At 43.8% G+C, this 21652-nt stretch overlaps 1 protein-coding gene across 2 annotated transcripts in view; it reads left to right on the top strand.

The window, feature by feature from the left end:
* Nucleotides 1–21652, top strand: part of LOC126091891 (ATP-binding cassette subfamily G member 4-like) — a 311475-nt gene that overhangs the window by 260034 nt on the left and 29789 nt on the right. For both annotated transcript variants that reach the window (XM_049907187.1, XM_049907186.1), the window contains one exon: nt 20384–20501. In XM_049907187.1, the coding sequence (XP_049763144.1) occupies nt 20384–20501 (118 nt within the window). The remainder of the gene's footprint in view (nt 1–20383; nt 20502–21652) is intronic.

The following is a 21652-nucleotide window of genomic DNA, read 5'->3' as shown; positions in this document are numbered from 1 at the left end:
CTCATACCGCATTGTCTGTTAACTTTTTTTGTCAGACTTTGTGCAAATCATTGAGATTTAATTTAAGGAATTAAATCCTGTTTGTAAGATCATGTACGGAGAAATGCTTGTATGTGAGTTGCAGACGTTGAAAGGTCGACTGTTTCAGAAGAGAATAAGAAAAGCACGACTGAAAGGAGAAGAATAGAAGAGAGGGAAATATAATAGAGACATCAGATATTTATTCACTGCTACTACAAACTAAACCTGCAGTTTCGATGCAGAATGCAGATTGTATTTATTTATTTAGTTATTTATTTGAATAACCCTTTTGTAGGGTACAATAAAACAACTATGCTGTTGCTTCTTTGTGTTTAATGTTCGTTGCTCCCAGACTTCCTTCATCCTTCGAGAGTGTTGTTCCCTTTCTTCCAGGTTCCACGTTCTTCCTTTTGAAGACCTCTTTCTTACCTGAAATCCTTACTTTTGTGTTGATTCTCTAAAAATCATTCTGTTACTTATTACGTCAATTCTGATTCCAGTATTTTTGGTACTTTGTCAATTTCGGTAAAACACGTGGGTTTGGAGTCTGAGCTGTTTAGTAAGTTGTAGATCTCATTTGTTAGTCTGTTATCATTCGGTATATGTGTCCATAAAACTGCAGTCTTCTTTTCCTCATTATATCTGATAGCTCTTCCATGATCTTAATTTGCATTCAACATTACTATTACTTCTGGATCCCAGCATTTTTCCTTAAAATTCTTGTTTCAACTTTCTACAGTTTTTCATGATCCCCAAATCTCGTTACCTTTAATGTTTATTCTACATAAAATGTTTCAGTCGTTACTACTGTTTGATAGTGCCTTCCTCGTAGTTTTGTGTACCAGATATATTTTTATGTGTTTTTTTTTGTCATGTGAAGTGCCATTTCCATTTTCTGTACTCTGTATTCTAGTGTTTCTTTTGTTTGGTATTTCTTGTTATCCATTCTCCTAGGTATTTAAAACAGTTTGTTTAAGATACTGTGTCGTTATTAATTTTAAGATTATGGAGGGGGGAGGGGGGGTGGGCATCAATGATACTTGTCTTGAAGTGTGTTTTTTTTTCAAATGATATTTTTAGTCCTATTTTGTCCGCTCGTTTCTGTAGTTCTGTGATTTGCTCCTTTAGCACTATCCAGTGAGTCAGTAATTAATGCTGTGTCATCTGCAAAAACTAGTCAGTCTGTGGTGATTTCATTTGGGCCTCTTCCTAATTGAACAGCCTTAGCACTGATGGAGTTACTTCAACTTCAGTCTCACACTACCTTTCCAGTGCGCAGTTGAAAAGTAGAGCTGATAAACTGCTTCCCTGTGTCCCTCCTGATTTTTATTTCAAAAGGTTTTGACAGCTCCCCCATAAATTTTACTTCCGATGTTGTGTTTCTTAAAGTTCGTTTAATTATTTCTGTTATTTTATTGTGTAGTTAGAGTTCCTCTGTAATGTGTGATTATTGTATTTCTGTCAATTGAATCATACGCCTTTTTAAAACCTGCAAAAGTTATCACATATTTCAAGTTTCTGGTTTTCCTCATTTCTACTACGTTCTTTAGATGTAGCGTGCTCTGCACAAGACTCACTCTTCCTAAATCCTGCTTGATATTCTCCTAAATGTGGGTTGAGTATTCCTTCAGCTCTCTTTAGAAGTACCAAGGACAGGATCTTATATGTCACTGGCGTAAGGGAGATACCAGATTGAGATTTTCACTCTGCAGCGGAGTGTCCGCTGATGTGAAACTTGCTGGCAGGTTAAAACTGTGTGCCGGACCGAGACTCGAACTCCGGACCTTTGCCTTTCGCGGGCAAGTGCTCTACCATGAAAGGCAAAGGTCCCGAGTTCGAGTCTCGGTCCGGCACACAGTTTTAATCTGCCAGGAAGTTTCAAAAGGGAGATTCCTCAATAATTGTTAGGGTCAGTTTTCTTTCTTTTTTTATGTAGTGGATGTATGTCCATTCCGATGATAGGCCGTTTGTTGTCCACTTTCTTTAATGATTTCTGTTAGACATGGAATAATATTGTCACTCGAATATTTCTACAATTCAGCAACTATATTGTCTTCTCCTGATGCTTTGTTATTTTTAAGTTGTATAATAATCGTCAAATCAATGGAAACATTACAATCATAGAACCATTATGAAGTGTTGCATTTTCAATAGAGACATACAGAAAGGAAGCAGCAGTAGTTGTAGTAGCAGCAGTAGTAGTAATAGTATGGACACCGTCGCTTTTTTTAATTTATTGTATGCTGAGATGACAGACCGGTGTTTTGCGGGCCAACAGTAACGATGCCGTCTGCCGATAATTTTGTGTAGTAAAAGAAGTGGGCAGTGAGTCAGGAAACGGATACACTAGCAGCTCCGTTACAACGAAACGGGGACTGCAGAGTCACGGCAGCTGTGTTAGCGTACTGCAACCTGCTTTCCCTCGGGAGAACAAAGGCAATTGGGGACCACTGGCGCGCGCCACCTTTCAGCGTCCTCTGCACCCGAAGACTCCTCGCTCATTTGGCTTTGGAAGCTTTACTGTAAAAGCTACAAGCGTATAGCTTTACAGGGCGAGGGAGGCAGTGGGAAAAACGGGAATGACGTAAACTTACAGTGCTTCCTATAGTGTCAATCATGATGATTTTTCGTATTGTGCAGTATGGTTTAAATTGAGAGTTGTACAATACACCGTACGCAGAGGAAGATAACACGATAGTTACTCCTTTAAATCGTCGCACGAGCGACAAAATGACAGATATCGAAATAAGTAGCCAAGGGACAGAAAAGGAACTGTAATCGCTGCACTGATGACTGGAAAAAAGTACAGGTCATTCCGTTTTCGAGAAGGGTCGTCGAACAGACGCACAGAACTATAGGCCTATATCTCTGACGTCGGTCTGTTGTAGAATATTGGAATTTGTTTTATGCTCTCGTATTATGACTTTTCTGGAGAGATCCTCCTCAGTAAGAAACAACATGTGTTCCGAGAACAACGATCGTGTGAAAACCAGCTCGCTGTATTCATCCACGAGACACAGATAATAGTAGATACAGGCGTCCAGATAGATACCGTGTTCCTTGAGTTCCTAAAGGCATACGATAAAGTTCCGAGCTTGTGGAACATCAGACCGACTGTGTGACTGGATTGAACAGTTTCTAGCAAACGGAACACAGAATGTCATTCTGAACGGAGAGAAGTCTTCAGACGTGAAAGTAACTTCGGGCACGCCCCAAGGAAGTGTACTTTTCACAAAATGGCCTAACAGATAACGACAGAAGTTCCACGAGGCTTTTCGCGGATGATGCTATTGTATACAGAGAAGGTGCAACATAGAGAAATGTAACGTATTGCGAATACATAGACAGAAAGACCTAGTATTGTATGATAACAAAATAGGGGAACAAGCACTAGAAGCAGTTACTTCCATCAAACATCTGGCAGTGTGCGATTTGAAGTGGAATGAGCACATAAAATTAATCGCACGTAAGGCACATGCGCCGCTGGGATTCATTGGAAGAATCCTCTGGGAATGTAGTGCGTGAAGAAAGGAGGTAGCTTACAAAAGCTCTATTCGACCCATACTTGGACATTGCTCGTCAGTATGGGATCCGTACCGGATAGAATTGATAGAGGAAATAGAGAAGATCCAAATCAGAGCAGCACGTTTGTTACAGGTTCATTTAGTAAGTGCGAAAGCGTAACGGATATGCTCAGCAAACTGCGGTGGCGGACGCTGCAAGGGAGACTTTCTGTATCACGGTATCACACACACGCACCCATGACCTAGCTATTTGGTCTCTTCCCGCAAACAACACAACCCCCAACCCTTTCGTCTATGGCCCGTGGTGCACCACATTAGCCTCGGCATCGGTTTTGGATAGCGCTATTTTGTCATGCAGGGTATACTTCAACAACGGCGGCATCCCGAAAACCAATAATCATGCTCTTTCGGACGTTAGATAAATCGCACCGTTTGCGCATTACGACAAAGGCTGCACTGTTTTTCGCTTCCCGCCCCGCGGCATATACCCTCCACTGCTGGTGCTGCCACCTGCCGTCTGTGAGTGGTTATTGATGTTGAACGTAGGTGGAGGTCACATTAATGTGGCTGGACCGTGTATTCTCTCACAGATCTCACCGCGCCAGTGCTCGCTTAAGCAGCTTCCTGCTTCATATAAATTTGTGATCGTTTTGTCAATGTCACTAGTTGAAAAACTCAGTCGGTTTTTCTTGCTCTTTTCTGGTCACACAGATGAAGATAACCTTCAGGAGTACGGCGAGACTGCTGCTCGTTTGAAGGGATTGTTGACAAACCGGATGGGAAGGACGCCTAGAGTTGACTTTCCAGTCTCCTGTTATTCTCTGGCGAAGCTGCAATTTCCACCTAACGACGCGGTTATTAGGGGGGCCTTAAGCACACGGAAGCCGCTCCGGAACGCACCCAAGTTTCCTCTGACTGAGTTCGCTGTTCCTACGTCAGTGGTTCCCAACCTTTCTGAGAATGCGGAATCAGATATTATTTAGTACCCTCCTTACCTCCATTCATCCCGCCATCATCAACATTAGCGCATAACTAAACTTAAGAATGTAAAGAAATTTTGTTTCAACACTTACATTTTTAAAAATAATGAAAGTTAAAAGATATTTAGTTTTTTCAGGTGTTTTCATCTCATACAGATATCATTTCATGTATACAGATTGAAGCGGCGAGTGAAAATTTGTACCAGAGCTGGGAATCGAACACGGGTCTCCTGCTTATTAGGCAGGTGCGCCAGCCACTAACCCGCCTTGGCACAGTGGGAAATCTAAAGTAGGCTGGGGCAGCAGTGAGGATTTGGATCGAGGAGGGAGGCAGGCCAGGCTAATCCATGTAGTTGTGCGAACTGCTGCGCTAAGGTGGCTTAGTGGCTAGAGCACCTGCCTACTAAGCAGGGGACCCAGGATCGATTCCCAGCCGTGGTAGAAATTTTCACTCTCGCGTCAGTCTATACACATAAAATTAACTGTAATAGGTGTAGATGGACTACCTACAGCGACATATCAAAATGGATGCTGTACCATAACTCGAACCAAGATTTGCCGGTTGTCGTGAATTGAGGTTCGAGTCCCAGTCCAGCATAAATTTTCATACGTCGCTTTAGGTAGTCCATCTGTACCAGCTACAGTTAAGTTGCTTTTCAGAAATAAATTTCAATATTGGAAACTGTAGTTCGTCAACAAAATATAAATTCTCAGTGGATTACGAGTCCTACCTACAACTCCTCCTCCCTCAGAAAAGAAAGCTAACTATATACAATGAGGGTAGACACTTCACCGAGTGAGGCGCCGCAGTGGTTAGCACATTGCACTCGCATTTGGGAGGACGACAGTTCAACCAGACGTCCGGCCATCCTGATTTAGGTTTTCATGATTTCCCTAAATTGCATCAGGCAAATTCCAGTGTAGTTCCTTTGAAAGGGCACGGACCATTTCCTTTCCCACCCTTCCACATTCCGAGCTTTTGCTCTATCGCTAATGACGTCGTCGTCGATGGATATATGCGCTATACGTACTGTGTGTAAGTGAATCCTTACTTATGAACCTGTAGAAACTGAAAGTATTCAGATTTCCATTGCTCTGTGTCTGACCACTGTCAATAATAATAATAATAACAATAACAATACTATGAATCCCTACAGCATTGTAGTGGCCATTATGTACTTCTGTTGCCTTTTCAGTTCATTTATTGTTGCGAAGTAAATAATGAAGCAATTTCTGGTCAGTTACGGGAGCTACCTAAACCTCGGAAAAGGCATTCTCAGATGTCTAAGCATATGTGATATATGTGATATATCTGTTTCGATTTTACTGTCAAAGATGCGTGGTATGAAGTGAAGTGTGTGTGTGTGTGTGTGTGTGGACTATGTGTTGAAGGTTCTGCATACATTCGTTTCACTAGTTGTAACCTCCACCACATTGTTTCGCGCATTATTACTAGCATTTGAAATAAAAATGTAATTCTTGATAACTTAAGTAATCATTATTATGTTGTTTTTGTTGTTATTGTTGCGGTCTTCAGTCCAGAGACTGGTTTTGATGTAGCTCTCCATGCCACTCTATACTGTGCAAGCTTCATCATCTCCCAGTACCTACTGCAACATACATCCTTCTGAATCTGCTTAGTGTCTTCATCTCTTGGTCTCCCTCTACAATTTTTACCCTCCACGCTGTCCTCCAATACTAAATTGGTGATCCCTTGATGCCTTAGAACATGTCCTACCAACCTTCTTCTAGTCAAGTTGTGCCACAAATTTATCTTCTCCCCAATTCTGTTCAATACGTCCTCATTAGTTATGTGATTATTATAGTCTTACGAAATAGTTATATATTGAAAATAATTTAGTCCCGTGGCCGAGTCACAATAAAACCCCTTGTTTTACCGCTCAGAATAATGACCCCCAGATTTGGAACCACCGTCCTACATACTAACAGTTAATGATAAGCGACCGATATGGACGAATATTGATACTTCTTGTTACAACCAGCACACGAGTATTCACAGAGTCTTATACTGATCAGCTAAAACATAACCTCTGAACTCTGTCTGGACAGGCCGTAGAAGGCCCAACTGTACGACCGGTCGCCGTGTCGTCTTCAGCCGGTAGGCGTCACTGGATGCGGATAGGGATGGACATGTGGTTAACACACCACTCTACCGGCCATTGTCAGTTTTCTTTACGCAAACCGCTGCTTCTCACTCGAGTAGCTTCCCAACTGGCCACATAAGGGGTGAATGAAACCCGCTTGCCAACAGTGCTCGGCAACCCGTATGGCCACTCATCCAGATGGTAGCCAAGCCCAACAGCGCTTAACTTCGATGATCTGACGGAAAACGATGTCACCATTGCGGCAAGGTCGTTGGCACACGACCTACAGTGGACAAATAATTTGTCTTTCTCAGAGAGGATCCAAATGTAACTTCTTATGATTAGTAACCTGAGCAAATTTTAACAAACGGTACATTTTCGGCTTGTGGCCCCAACGGTACGTGAAGAACAATGATTTCTTTGGTAATATGTACGGGGTAGGGTGGTAGCACTGAAGTCCAGACGCCTCCGTCGATTTGCATAGAACGGCCTTCTAACCGCACGGAAGTGAGTTGCAGTAACGGCTTACTCGGAAAGCTACGAACAGAGAAATGCTGGCTCTTTACACAGCGAAACTGCATTTTGGGTCATACGACGCATCATTGTGGTCACAGAATGCATTAAAGTCAAAAGAGTTGTACGAACATCTATTCAATCACTTAATTCGTTCCGCCGTAGAGGATCATTGGGATATATCCATGATGCTAATGCAGCTCACAGGATTCCCGCTAAAGTTTTCGGGTGCCGTCGCCAGCAAATCTTGTTGATGGGTAGGCGAATCTGGTTTTTTTTTTTTTCCTTCGGGGTGGAGTGGGATCGAATGGTGGAGGATTGATACTGCGACACACTACCGCTGTTTTTATATTGGACTGATAATCGACAGCTGCTTCTTTATCTGGCACTCGCTGGCAGATGACGTTCACCGGGCATTCGCCATACCCCCACCGTGCCATCGGATCGCCACATTGTGTACCGTGATTCGTCATTCCACACAACGTCTTTCCACTGTTCAATCGCCCAATGCTTTACGCTCCTTACACCAAGCGAGGCGTCGTTTGGCATTTACCGGCGTGATGTGTGGCTTATGAGCAACCGCTTGACCATAAAATCCAAGTTTTCTCACCTCCCGCCTAACTGTTATAATAGTATTTGCCGTGGGTCCTGATGCGGTTTAGAATTCCTGTGTGATGGTGTGGATAGAAGTCTGCCTATTACAGATTATGACCCTCTTCAACTGTCGGCAGTCTCTGTCAGTCAACAGACGAGGTCGGCCTGTACGCTTTTATGTTGTACGCGTCCCTTCACGTTTCCACTTCACTATCACATCGGAAACAGTAGACCTAGGGATGTTTAGGAGTGTGGAAACCCCGCTTACAGACGTATGACACAAGTGACACCCAACCACCTGACCACGTTCGAAGTCCACGAGTTCCGCGGAGCGCCTCATTCTGCTCTCTCACGATGTCTAATGACTATTGAGGTCGCTGATATGGAGTACCTGGCAGTAGGTGGCAGCACAATGCACGTAATATGAAAGACATATTTTTGGGGGTGTCCGGATACTTGTGATCATAACGTGTATGTGGAGATCACGCTTGCATCTCGGGATGTGCAATAGTGGCGCGTTTAGTTAGTTTCAAGCGTCAATTTCACATTGCAATTTTTATGGATATAATTGACGTATTGCGATGCAACCAACGCCATTCTTTTTGCGATTTTTCATGTTATAGATTGCGTAAGAAATAAAACGGGGTATCCATTAAAAAAGAAAACAACGTAAATTTGTGTTGAAACTTATATTTACTAACGTTTTAGAATGTCTTTACTTGTATGTGCCTCCGCCTTATCTGCGCTGAAACTTTTAAGTGGGCCACTCGGTATATTTTATGGAGTGGTACAACTGAAATTCCCAAACTGAGGTTTTCCGTGTTTTTTCTAAATAATTTAAGGGAGAAATTAGAATGATTCCTTAAAAATGCTATGACCTATTCCTTTTCCCGTCTGAGGCCGTTCGGAGATGTTGTTCCGTCACTAATGCCTTACGTATGGTGCCTAGCTTTCCTCCTACCAAGTTAACGTCAGTCGCGGCTTTAGAAGTAATAAAGCCAGCTAATCGCTAAACTTCCCGCAGTAGTCGCAAAGCTATCTGGCACGTGTGGAGTACCATGTACATGATAAAGACATTGATTTTCGTAAACATTGTTCTCCACGAAGGCGGCGCCTGCCTAGACCTTGACGTGACAGGTAACACGTAACTGACCCCCAGTTCCCTGAATACGCGGCCGCAGTGCTTCCGTGAACCCTGTTACCTGTTACGCGCTCCGATGGAGGACACGCGGAAACGTGTTCTGGAACGTGCGTTATTTCGCGTGTGTCTGAATTCAGTGGACTTCCCAGAATCATTTCGTTTCGTTAATGCGACGATGCTACAGTCCAGCTACATTCGGTATATACGCCAAACTTCTACTTTGGCGTACACGGTAAACACATAGCTATTGACTTTTGTGTTTTATGCTGCAGAACGTTAGAGCCGTCACCTGCTCAGTTGTTGCTACATAAGCCGTCAGTAACAGAAACAGAATTTTTCTTCGGTTTTTGTAAAGTAAATCTAGAAACTTACCGATATGCATCCGACTCTGCATAGACGATGGGCGTTCAGTAAGTAAAACAACACATGTTTATCTGAAAACGGGTTGGTTTAATTCAGGAATCCAAGACACCATATTATTCCCCACTCTTCTGGCTACAAAACTTATGGTAGCACTCTACTGGTCGACGTCGGAGTCAAGGTCTTGCTGCATGAATAGCCTCCCCATCATCCACTTACTGCTTTCTATGGAGTGCATCCTTCAATGGATCAGACACATGAAAGTCAGAAGTTGGCGAGATCCGTGTTGTAGGATATATGAAGAAGAACAGTCCAATGAAGTTTTGTTAGATCCTCAGGTGCGCAGAGTTGTTGAGACCTTGCGTCGTCATGGAGAAGAAGTTGGTTTGCATTTTTGTGACGACGAACACGATGTACCGCCTTGTTCAGTTTCTTACGGGTCTCTGCGACCACCGGCATGCGAGAGATTGTTCAGGTTTGCACGACCTTGTTGCGATGATGACAAACGTCTCGCCCAACGACTCACCGTGCTTTTGTTCACTGCCATGTCCTCTTAGACATTCTGCAAGCGCCTATTAACTCTCTGCTTGTAAAGCACCTCCGTTACAGCCGCCATTTTGAAGGCTACGTATAGCGTCGCTACCTATCGGAACTTCAAGAAACTATAGCGGTTGAAGCGGGAATATTTCACGATGTCCCACAACAAATTCCGCATTTTCTCAATCGAAACTGCCCGAGAAAAAATGTGTTGCGCTACTTACTGAACACCTTTCGTAGATATTAGCAGCCATTTTGCGGACTACAGATTGATGTGTTTTGTTGTGTGGATGATGTGTTTTTGAGTCTATTAACACTGTGCCATTGCCTGACCGACACGTTATTTCGACACTGCAATCCACATAATTTCTGTGGTTTGGAACTGCACCAAATTCGAACAATTTTGACTTATTTTAATTTTTTCGCCGGCTTTGCACGTATACACTTCGCAAGATGGTAAGGCAGACGAAAATAAACTGTCTTAAATAAGAAAATAAGGATCAGCCAAAATTTCCGTTTCCTGTAGAGAGCTAAGTGTTAACGCGGTAGAAGAAAATAAATAACGGTAGACGATTACGTTCTTCGTGCTTCAGCATTCCATCACAAAGTGTATTCATTAAAAGGAACTATCTGGAATAAACAGAGGGTATTTGGGTACCAGTGTCGAAAGCTACTGAAATGCGACCTTTGACATCGTACACTGTTTAGCATACAACAAATTCTTGACGTGGTCCCACAGAGAATAGTTCAGAAGTTTCAAACTGAGCGGTCGTAGTGGCCAGCTGAACAATGCCTCCTCTTCCGATACACCTCTCACTAAACGTTGCATTCAGAATGAAGTTACTGAGCGAGGTGGCGCAGTGGTTAGCACACTGGACTCGCATTCGGGAGGAAGACGGTTCAAACCCACGGCCGGCCATCCTGACTTAGGTTTCTCGTGACTTTCCTAAATCGCTTCGGGCAAATGCCGAGATGGTTTCTTTGAAAGGGCGCAGCCGACGTCCTTCCTCATTCTTCCCAATCCGATGGGACCGATGACCTCGCTGTTTGGTCCCCTCCCCCAAGTCAATCAACCAACCAACCAGAATGATGTTATTAAAGTGAGACGGGATCCATCGTGTAGGAACCACACAGCTGCACCCAGGCGCAATTCAGGGTTCGATTCTGGGGAAGAAGTCAGTTTCTACTTCGTCTCCTCCCTCCCCCCCCCCTCCCCAAATAATATACCGTCATACCTACGTTTAACGTTCCACAGATGGCTATGATTTTAATGATAATAAAAATAAAATATGTAAAAATGTTCTAATAGTGATTAGCGTAGTGCGCCTGGCTCTACGGATTTTAAGTGGGACGTGTTTCCAACGAATGGATTTAATGTGGTGGGATGGAATGAATGGCTCGATAAGGATGAAATTAATGAAGATAAAATAAACCTGAAATGACATGAAAACCGTTTAGAAATATTGAACTTATAATTTAATGAACATGTAGTGAAACTGAAACTTTGTGGCAGATTCTCTCTCCAACAGGGATGGGTGGACATTTGCGACAATGAAAGTTTGAGCGAGGTCTCTGGAGGCGTGTTCAGATAGCCTAGTAGCTAAGCGACTGCTCGTAAGAAGCAGGAAATTCGAGCTCAAGTCCGGATATGGTACAAATCTTCAGTTGCCACGAAAAATTCGTCTTCCGAAGAACTGTACTTTATTTCAGTATTCTACAACATCGCTCGTAGTTTGTGAAAGTAGCTTTATCGCACGCTGTACAAGATGCTTTCGTACTAATAATTGGACAGACAATACGGACTTCTATGAAAACGAGTACGCTGCATGATCAAAAGTATCCAGACACCTATTAGTGGATGTTAATATGAGGTGTCTCAACCCGTTGTCTTTATGACTACTTCAGTTATGCAGGGAAGACCTTCAATGAGGTATCTGAACATCAGTGGAGGAATGGCAGCCCATTCTTCCTCAAGACCCGGAACCAGAGTAGTGATGGTGGACCCTGGGATCTGGAGAGAAGTCGATGTTCAATCAGGCGTTCCATTGGGTTCAGATCGGCTTCTGGGCAGGCCGCTGTATTTTAGGAATGTTACTGTCTACAAACCATTGCCTCACACAAGCCGCTCTATGACTGAGTGCTTGTCAAGCTGATACAATCAGTTATCATTCCCGAACTTTACCTCTACTGTACGCAGTATACAGTATCGTAAATTGTATTCATTTCCTTCCGAATTTAGTGTTTTCTGAACCGCAGTGGGACCTCGCTCCAACGACGATAAACATCCCATACCCGTAACACCCCCACCCCTGTACTTCATTGTTGGCACTACACGTGATGGCAGGTAACGTTCTCCTCACATTCGCCAAATCCAAACCTTTCCATCTGATTGCCGCAGTGTAGAACGTGGTTCGTCGCTCCAAATCAGTCGTACCCAGTTATTCACGATCCAGTGGCGTCGTTGTCTACACTACCTCAAGTGTAGCTTAGCACTGAATACAAAAATGTGTGGCTTATGAGAAGCTGCTCGACCATTATACCCCAATCTTCGCACATTCGTTGTGGTGGAGTAGTGGTAGCACTTTGGGACTCACGAGTGATTCCGTCTGCTGATTTCGTGTCCCTCAGTATGTGTGGCCCACCTGTCGTGGCTTAGCAGTGGTTGCTGTTTCGCATATCCACATCACAGTCACGTCACCAGCAGACGAACTGGGCAGCTTTAGAAGGGACAAACTGGCTCGCTCGGATTTGTGACTCAGTTGACATCAGTGACTAGTCCACGTTTGATGTTATTGGGTTCTTCTGACCGACTCCACTGCTGTTACTTTTTTCCTGCTTCTCTGACAACACAGTACTCCCCGCCTCCTTTTATACTGAAGGGTCCATCTTTCGTGACAGCTGGTAGTCAATTACGCATTGCATAGGGTGTCCGGATCCTTTGAACAGATAGTGAGTACATAAGTCAATCAGTATTCGGTTTCTTGCAATGTATAATTTTCATTTTCGTTCTACGAGCTTTCAGTTTTGCGCACACTGTTTAGCTGGGCTATTACTGTAATACGAGGGCTATACCGAAAGTTTTTAGCAGCCCGTAAACTGTAAGGCGGACGACAATGGGGTTGTTTTCATTCGAAAGAGCCATGTTTTCGACCTTGGGACGTGCGCGCGCAGGCCCTGGCTAGCGGTGATCCCCCCACAGCGCGGTAAGAAAGCACAGGCAGTGTTGAGTCAGAGGCTGTGCAGGATGGAGCTGTCGCGCCACGGCTTTCGCGCCATGATTTTTTACGATTATAAAAAGGGTTTAAGTGCCGAAGAATGCCATTCTTCTTTGCTGCGTGTTTTTGGTGAAGCTTCCCCTTCTAGGGGGTTTTGCGAGTTTTCGAGGGGTCGACAGTCAATTGAAGATGAACCTCGTCCCGGTCGGCCAGCGACAGCTGTGACTCCTGAAAACATTGATGCAGTGAGGAAAATGATGAAGGAAGATCCACATCTTACATTTTGCGACATTGAAGGGGTCCTAAATATTTGATCAACAGCAGCACAGACCATCATTCATAGTCACTTAGGCCTTACTAAGAGATGTGCCCGTTGGGTGCCACATTCCCTGACAGAAAGCCAAAAGGAGGCGAGAGTGCACTGGTGTCGTTTCATGCTCGAAAAATTCAATGGAGGGAAGTCCCAAGACACCTACAATGTCGTCACAGGTGATGAAACGTGGGTCTACCATTATGACCCTGAAACTAAGAGACAGTCTTCTGTGTGGTGCTTTCCAGGGGAGGAACCACCCACAAATGTTAGACGAAGTCGGAGCTCTGGAAAAAAGATGGTGGCAACTTTTTTCACAAAGATCGGGCATCTCACCTCCGTGACCTTGGACGCGCGTCGTACAGTCAATGCTGAATGGTACGTGAACGATTGTCTTCCAAAAGTCATCGCCACATGAAAGTCACAACATCCAAAGTCCAAGAGTGGGCACCTTCTGCTGCATCACGACAATGCATCTGCGCACAGGGCTGCCAGAACGATGGACTTTCTGGAGAAGGAAAAAGTGCGAGTGTTACCCCATCCCCCCTATATACCTGACCTAGCCCTCTGTGACTTCTTTCTGTTCCCTAAGACCAAGGAAAAAATTCGAGGGCAGCGGTTTTCATCTGATGAGGAGGCCATTGCAGCGTACGAGATTGCACTAAGTGATATCCCAAAAGAAGCCTGGACTGACACATTTTCTAAGTGGTTTCAGAGAAGGGAAAAATGTATACATGCTAATGGAGAGTATTTTGAAAAGTTGTAAACTTTTTTTACAAATAATTTTTTTCACACATTCTGCTAAAAACGTTCGGCATAGCCCTCGTATTGTCAAGGTAAAACCACTCGGACGATAAATCAAGACGATGTGACATAAATATACCAGAGCAATCTGTTATTAATGACACTGCAGTGTATGAACGCCGGTAGCTCCCGAGATAAAAAAGAAAATATGTTAATAGAATCTGAGTAACCACTGTAGCTCTCAGTGTGTACTGCAAGACCTGTAAGATGTGTGCTGGTTGCACGGTATGAGGGGCGTGCGAAAGCTTCACACCCAGCGCCGTGCCGAACTTGTCGGATGTCTACGCGCGGCAACGCAGCATCCATAGAGTCTCAGCGCCTCGGCGACCCAGATGTGATAGGCCCCCCGGCTGGTGTGACGTCACGCTACAATCTGCTGTGTGTCGGTCAAGGCGTGCCTGCCCATTATGTGCCCAGCCGAAGGGCGCCTCGTGGGAGGGGAGTTGTCTCACCGTTTGCCACAGTTGGGTGCTGTTGCTGGTCCTTGATAAAAGCAGCTATAAAGTACTTTCATGAGACTGTCTTCATTTATCGTACATCAGACGCGTGGGTAACCCGACCCACAGCTCAGAAATGATCACATAGCCGCAAGTGGCAGACTTCGTTTTGTTGGTAGGATACAGGGAAAATGCCGTCAAATCCACAATGAAGGTTGCATACATAACATTCGTGCGACCCATTGCACAATATTGCTCAAGTGTGTGCGTTTTATACCTAACAGCCCTAACAGGGGATGCTGAACGTGTGCAAATAAGGACAAAACGAATGGCCAGAGGTTTATTTGAGTAACGGGAGCCGGCCGGTGTGGCCGTGCGGTTCTAGGCGCTTCAGTCTGGAACCGCGTGACCGCTACGGTCGCAGGTTCGAATCCTGCCTCGGGCATGGATGTGTGTGATGTCCTTAGGTTAGTTAGGTTTAAGTAGTTCTAAGTCCTAGGGGATGCCGGCACGGTAGCTCAGCGTGTTCGGTCAGAGGGTTACGTGCCCTCTGTAACAAAAAAACTGAGTTAATCGATCAACAACGAACTTCACTGGACGTCTTACGACGTCCGCCCCGAGCAGATGCAACGAACAGAAGCGAACAAAATGAGACTAAAAAAAAAGGGGGACTGGTGACCTCAGATGTTAAGTCCCATAGTGCTCAGAGCCCTTTGAACCATTTTTGACTAACGGGAATGCTGTGGAACCTGAGTTGACAGACGCTTGAAGAAAGTCGCCAACTATTCTGTAATAGACTAATAACAAAATTTCAAAAAACAATATTAAATGAGGAATTTCTGAAACCACTACAGTCCACACGCATGGCTTCCGTAGCAGCCACGAAGACTAATTATAGCGCACACGGAAGTATTTAAGCAGCTATTCGATGCTCCATACGCGAATGGTACGGGAATGGGCCTATTCATATGGTACAACGAGAATTACCCTTCGTGCATTTCGCTGTGGTACGCAGAGCATAAATGTAGATTTATCCTGTCTTGAACAGACTGCAAATAAAATACATTGGCCATTCACATTAAAGTGACCACCGGTCAAAACCTGAATAACCATCTTTTACAGTGCAGACCGCTGCTACGGACGAGAGCCAGTGAAGTTCTGAAAGGCATCGACTGGGATGTGGATTCCTACCGACTCCAGTGCCGCGGTCAACTGCGGTAGATTTCGTGGTTCATTATCCACTGCGTGTACAGCACTATCAAGGTGGTCATATAGGCTTTCGATTGGGTTTAAATGTGGGGACTTCGCCACGGGAGTACGGTAAACTCATTCTAGAGCTCTTCGAACCACGCACATGCACTGCGAGTAACACGTTGCATGGTACTGCTGATAATGCCATCGTGCTGAAAAAAACAAACTGCATGTAGAAGTGGACATGGTCCCCAATGATAGTTGCATACTTGTCTTGATCAGTTGTGCCTTCCGGAGTGACGAGATCACACAGGATATGGCACGAAAACATTCCCCATACCACAACGCTCTCTCCTTCGGCCTGAACCCTTTGCTTTCAGACGTTTCATGGCCGTAGACGCCAACGGCCACAGGTCCGATGGAGCATAAGGCCTGTATTACTTGGCGTGTGGCTAGAAAGGAATATTACACTGTCATCATATTTTTCGTCGAAGTTAAAGATGGCTGACATCAACAACTTGTTATTAACCGCAGCAGTTGCATGTACCACAATTGCACTGTGTGCACATGTGGAAGAGAAGCGGAGGAAAAAAGGAAACGTACCTGGATGAAGCCGTGGGTTTTACGACGAGACGGTAAAAGCGTTCAACAAAACTTGGTTCGTCAGCTTGTAGTGGAGTACGTCAAGTCGTACATAAATTACTTAAGAATGGATGATCATACATTTCAGTATGTGCTCAGTGAAGTGTATCCTTATATCACAAAGCACAATACTCACTTAAGAACACCTATATCTGCAGAAGACAGTGTAACACTCCGATTCCTTGCTATAGGAGAGAGTTACTCTAGCTTACAGCACAGCACTCTAATACCACAGTGCACATTAAAGAAAATAATACCTGAAACGTGTGCAGCAATTTACAAAGCACTGAAGGATCAAGGTCTGAAGGAATAAATGTTCAATACACTTTATGTGCATTAAGGACTATTTTTATTTTATAAACAAATAAATTAAATTTTGTGTCCGAAAACCGTATCTCACGGCTAATTACCTCCGCAATATTTTTATAGCTCTCCAATCTTATTAATCTATTTTTGTATTCAGGGTGCCTCACGTTGTAAAGCGCCTCATCAGCTTCATACATCTCTATTAATTTTGTAGTTGACGGTACAAACCAATTGTATTTACCTGCCATGTTTATAAACACACTACAGATGACAGAACGCTGCAACGATGCTAGTGATCCACGTGGTAACAGTCACGTTGCAGTGAACAGAAGACAAGCAACTTTTATGATCAAATCTACAGCGAGATTTGATCAAATTTATTTGACGACAGACGAGATTTGACAAAGTGCCCCATTACACCATCAAACTTCTTTGACATAAATATTTGACATATCAACTTTGACAAAGAAATTTGATAGTGTAATACCGGCCTAAAATTGATTCATTTGAAAAGGCCACCTGTCACGGCTCAGTGGACGTCTAGTTGCGGTATTAGATTCCAGACTTGGTCGTCCAGCAGTCAGCATAATGCTTGAACCAGGCGCCTGCTGCGGAGGCCCTTACTCAGCAGGGTTCCCTGAACAGTCGTTGAGGAGACACTGTTGGTTGTCCCTTGGTTCATCAGGGCCGTCAGTTGCTCAACAGTTGCATGTCTATTCGCCCGTACACAACTCCGCAGTAACCTTTCACCCCTCTCAACTATGGCTCATGGTGAACCACAGTTTCGTATAGCACTATTTTGCAATGCACGGTGTACTTTAACCAAGACGGCACACAAGCAGTTTACAAACTTAATTATTTCGAAAATTCTCCCACTGTTGGCCCGAAGGCGAATGATGTCGTTGTGGACGTAGGATAAATAGCTCATTTCCAAATTACGACAACGTCTGAACTGTTTTCCTCGTCGCTCCCGCCCTGCCCCCGACATGCTTTACATACCCTCCACTGCTAGTACTGTCACCTGTATCCTGTGCTTGGTTACTGCACATAGGCGGTGGTCACATTAAATGTGACTGGACCGTGTATTATAGACTAAAAATGTGTGGCTAGGTGACTAACGTGCTATTAACACTACATATCCACAGGTACAGGACATAAACCTCAGTTGCTTGAAGAATTTTTATCGGGTTTTTCACCTGCAGAAATGAACTTTATATGAAAAAAATACTAAGTTACTCTGTGGTTCGGAGTCCATGTTAAACTATGGCTTTCTGACTGGTTCGGTAACTTATTTCAAAGGCAAGGATTAACGACGTCTTTAACATACCTCAAAGAAGAGAAGAAGAAACGTTTTATTTTCGGTGTTTCGTTTAATAACGGAATCAATTTAGTCTTTTTAACATTGTTGTGATCTTTAGACCGAAGGCTGCCGTTTCATTTCCGAGTTACTACTGCAACCTACATTCATTTGCACCTGCCCACTGTACTGAAGTCTCGGCCTTTCTCTACAATTGTTATCCTTCCCCAGCCTTCCTCCTTCACACACACACACACACACACACACACACTGCCTTCAATTACCAACTTGACGCTTCATGTACGCATGTATCCTGCAAATTACGCCTCCTGCTTGCTTGTGCAGAATTTGTCGCTTACCACCATCAGCCATGACAACCCGCAACAAATGGAATAAAAATTCACTAAATAAGTCGCCGTGATCACATTTAACGCTTGCACTGGGTACGATATTCACACCAGAGTGCCTAGAACAATACTGAACGTTCATTGGCTGTCAGAGAATGCGCGACTCTGATGCGCAGAACGAGCCTTAACCCGACCGCCTTCGTTTGTGACCCAAACTATAGGCAGGTGCGATATTATGAACAATACAAAGAAATACCAACTTTGCGAAAATTTCACAGAACAGGATTTCAAGGGTAGCAAGGAAATTCTGAGAAACATTTGGTCTGTCTTTGTTATTTCCTTATAAAATGTGCAAGAAGAAACTATCCATCAAGTTCATATTTTCAGAATGGGATATTATATTGGCTTTTTTACGAAAAAATAATCATAAGCCAGTTGTTTATTGAGGCACATTACTCTATGAATAAATGTAGCCGCAGTTGTGATATAATTTCATAACCAGTTGTCGAAGAAATGTCGATCAGGACACCTAACAACAACCTTTTTGAACGTAACCAAAAATTTATATCAAGAGAATTCCATTTTTTCCTCGTACATAAAATACACTAGTATTAATAACTACAGTATAATATTGCACATTGCCTTCCTTCCAAAATTGTATTTTAGGATTTGCTTTGAGAAAACCATATTTCGACTGTTTAAACCGCTTTAAAACGTTACCACATGTTTAGCTACAATGAATCGAGGATTTATAGCAACTAAAGACAGAGCAATAGATTTCGTGGGGAACAAACTGATTTGGCTAATTCCAAAATTGAATCACATATGAACCAACGAAACATTTGTGTAATATTCACATTCAGATTGAAGACTTTTCAAAAAATTACGTTTACTCGGCAGGAGCTGGAAGATGATAGATCATTTTTTTTCACACAACTGTAATCCAAATGCATCAGCTGAATTAGTATTACTAAAAATATAAATCAGAATATTAAATCCTGTGTAACTTAGGAAATATTACACTTGGAATCAGCACAAAAATTCCTTTAAGATGGAACATTTTACACATAAATTCTCAGTCTCTTTAAATTTCGTAAAAAAAATTTCTAATTTTGCTTTGGTAAGTTGGCAGACAGATTTGGAGATGTAGTAGTGGACTCAAGTATGGCTGCTATAATGTAAAAACATGTGCGATGTCTGTCACGAGCGACTTCTGAGAGTTCGATACAATATAAATACTGAGCCATGAAGACACTTTTCGATTGATCAATTTTTACATCTTGCACATAGTTATAAAACCTGACACCACAAGCCAACTTTGAGACCAGAGACCCGGAATAGATCGCAGTCATCAAATTCATCACGTTTCATTGACGATATACATGAGCTGGATTTGTGAAGTACTTACGGAATATTGAATAGGGGCTCAGATTTTTTTTTTATCGACTCCGAGCATAGGTATTGCCACACACAGTGATAGTCTGCGAAAAGTATTGCCAAATAATAGCGCCAGTGGATGTTTAATTTTTGTTATATGAAGTGAATTGGCATATACACCTGTAGCATGTGAACACTTAACGTGTAAGAGTGCTGGAGTGTACGCTGTTTGATATACAAATGATCCCTAGCCCAGGGGCTATCCAAAATACTTGACCCTACCTTTCTATTATTAATAGAATCCCAGGTATGAGTCCCGGAAAAATCCCGTTTTTACGCGCGACGTTTTGGAACATATTAGGCAGCGCATGTTGTCGCATGCTTACCGATAGTCCTCGCATGATAGATTGAAACCAACATTGCGATCAGTTGATGGATCGAATTCGTCTGCAGGCGGTTTGTTGAAGTCAGTTCCCTTCTTCTCAGACGTAAACACGACTATGTTGGCACCCTGGCCAGGTTTCCAGTTCTTTTTGCCTTGTGGTTTACTTTTGATGATAATTAAAAAATTATGACCAGGTCCCGGTCTGGCAAACGTCGTGAATATTGAAGATCCCCGTCTTATTGTTATTACTCAAGGTAGTGAGACAGCTTGTGACGGGAGTCGTCGTTTTTGTTGCAGAGGAGAAGACGATCCTGCGGTCGGTGAGCGGCAGGCTGCGCTCGGGCGAGCTGACGGCCATCATGGGCCCGTCCGGCGCCGGCAAGAGCACGCTCCTCAACATCCTCACCGGCTACAAGTCAGTACTCAGCGCTCTATCTTCGACTGCTGCGTAGACCATAGATATGACCAGCGGAAAAATGCTCTTATCGGAGCACAAAAAGGCCAATACGCTCCTGTTTCAAAACACTATCACTGAAAAGTGGTGTACCGGCTGTCTCATTCCACCTTCCTCAGCACTTTTAAAATGTCTCCCAAAACTTTTGGTATGCGAACATATTCGAACTCTATGTAACATGCAACTTGCAACTCACCTCTCACTCCCATAAGTACACTACTGGCCATTAAAATTGCTACACCAAGAAGAAATGCAGATGATAAACGGGTATTCATTGGACAAATATATTATACTAGAACTGACATGTGATTACATTTTCACGCAATTTGGGTGCATACATCCTGAGAAATCAGTACCCAGAACAACCACCTCTGGCCGTAATAACGGTCTTGATACGCATGGGCATTGAGTCAAACAGAGCTTGGATGGGGTGTACAGGTACAGCTTCCCATGCAGCTTCAACACGATACCACAGTTCATCAAGAGTAGTGACTGGCGTATCGCGACAAGCCACTTGCTCGGCCACCATTGACCAGACGTTTTCAATTAGTGAGATATCTGGAGAATGTGCGGGCCAGGGCAGCAGTCGAACATTTTCTGGATCCAGAAAGGACCGTACAGGACCTGCAACATGCGGTCGAGAATTATCCTGCTGAAATTTAGGGTTTCGCAGGGATCGAATGAAGGGTAGAGCCACGGGTCGTAACACATCTGAAATGTAACGTCCACTGTTCAAAGTGCCGTCAGTTCGAACAAGAGGTGACCGAGACGTGTAATCAATGGCACTCCATACCATCACGCCGGGTATGGCGATGGCCATATGGCCAGTATGGCGATGACCAATACACGCTTCCAATGAGTGTTCACGGTGATGTCGCCAAACACGGATGTGACCATCAAGATGCTGTAAACAAAACCTGAATTCATTCGAAAAAATGACGTTTTGCCATTCGTGCACCCAGGTTCGTCGTTGAGTACACCATCGCAGGCGCTCATGTCTGTGATCAAGCGTCAAGGTTAACAGCAGCCATGGTCTACGAGATGATAGTCCATGCTGCTGCAAACGTCGTCCAACTGTTCGTGCAGATGGTTGTTGCCTTGCAAACGTCCCC

This window comes from Schistocerca cancellata, chromosome 7 (genome assembly GCF_023864275.1).
Source record: "Schistocerca cancellata isolate TAMUIC-IGC-003103 chromosome 7, iqSchCanc2.1, whole genome shotgun sequence".
NCBI classification, from domain to species: Eukaryota; Metazoa; Arthropoda; class Insecta; order Orthoptera; family Acrididae; genus Schistocerca; species Schistocerca cancellata.
This window is presented reverse-complemented; position numbering and strand designations above follow the sequence as displayed.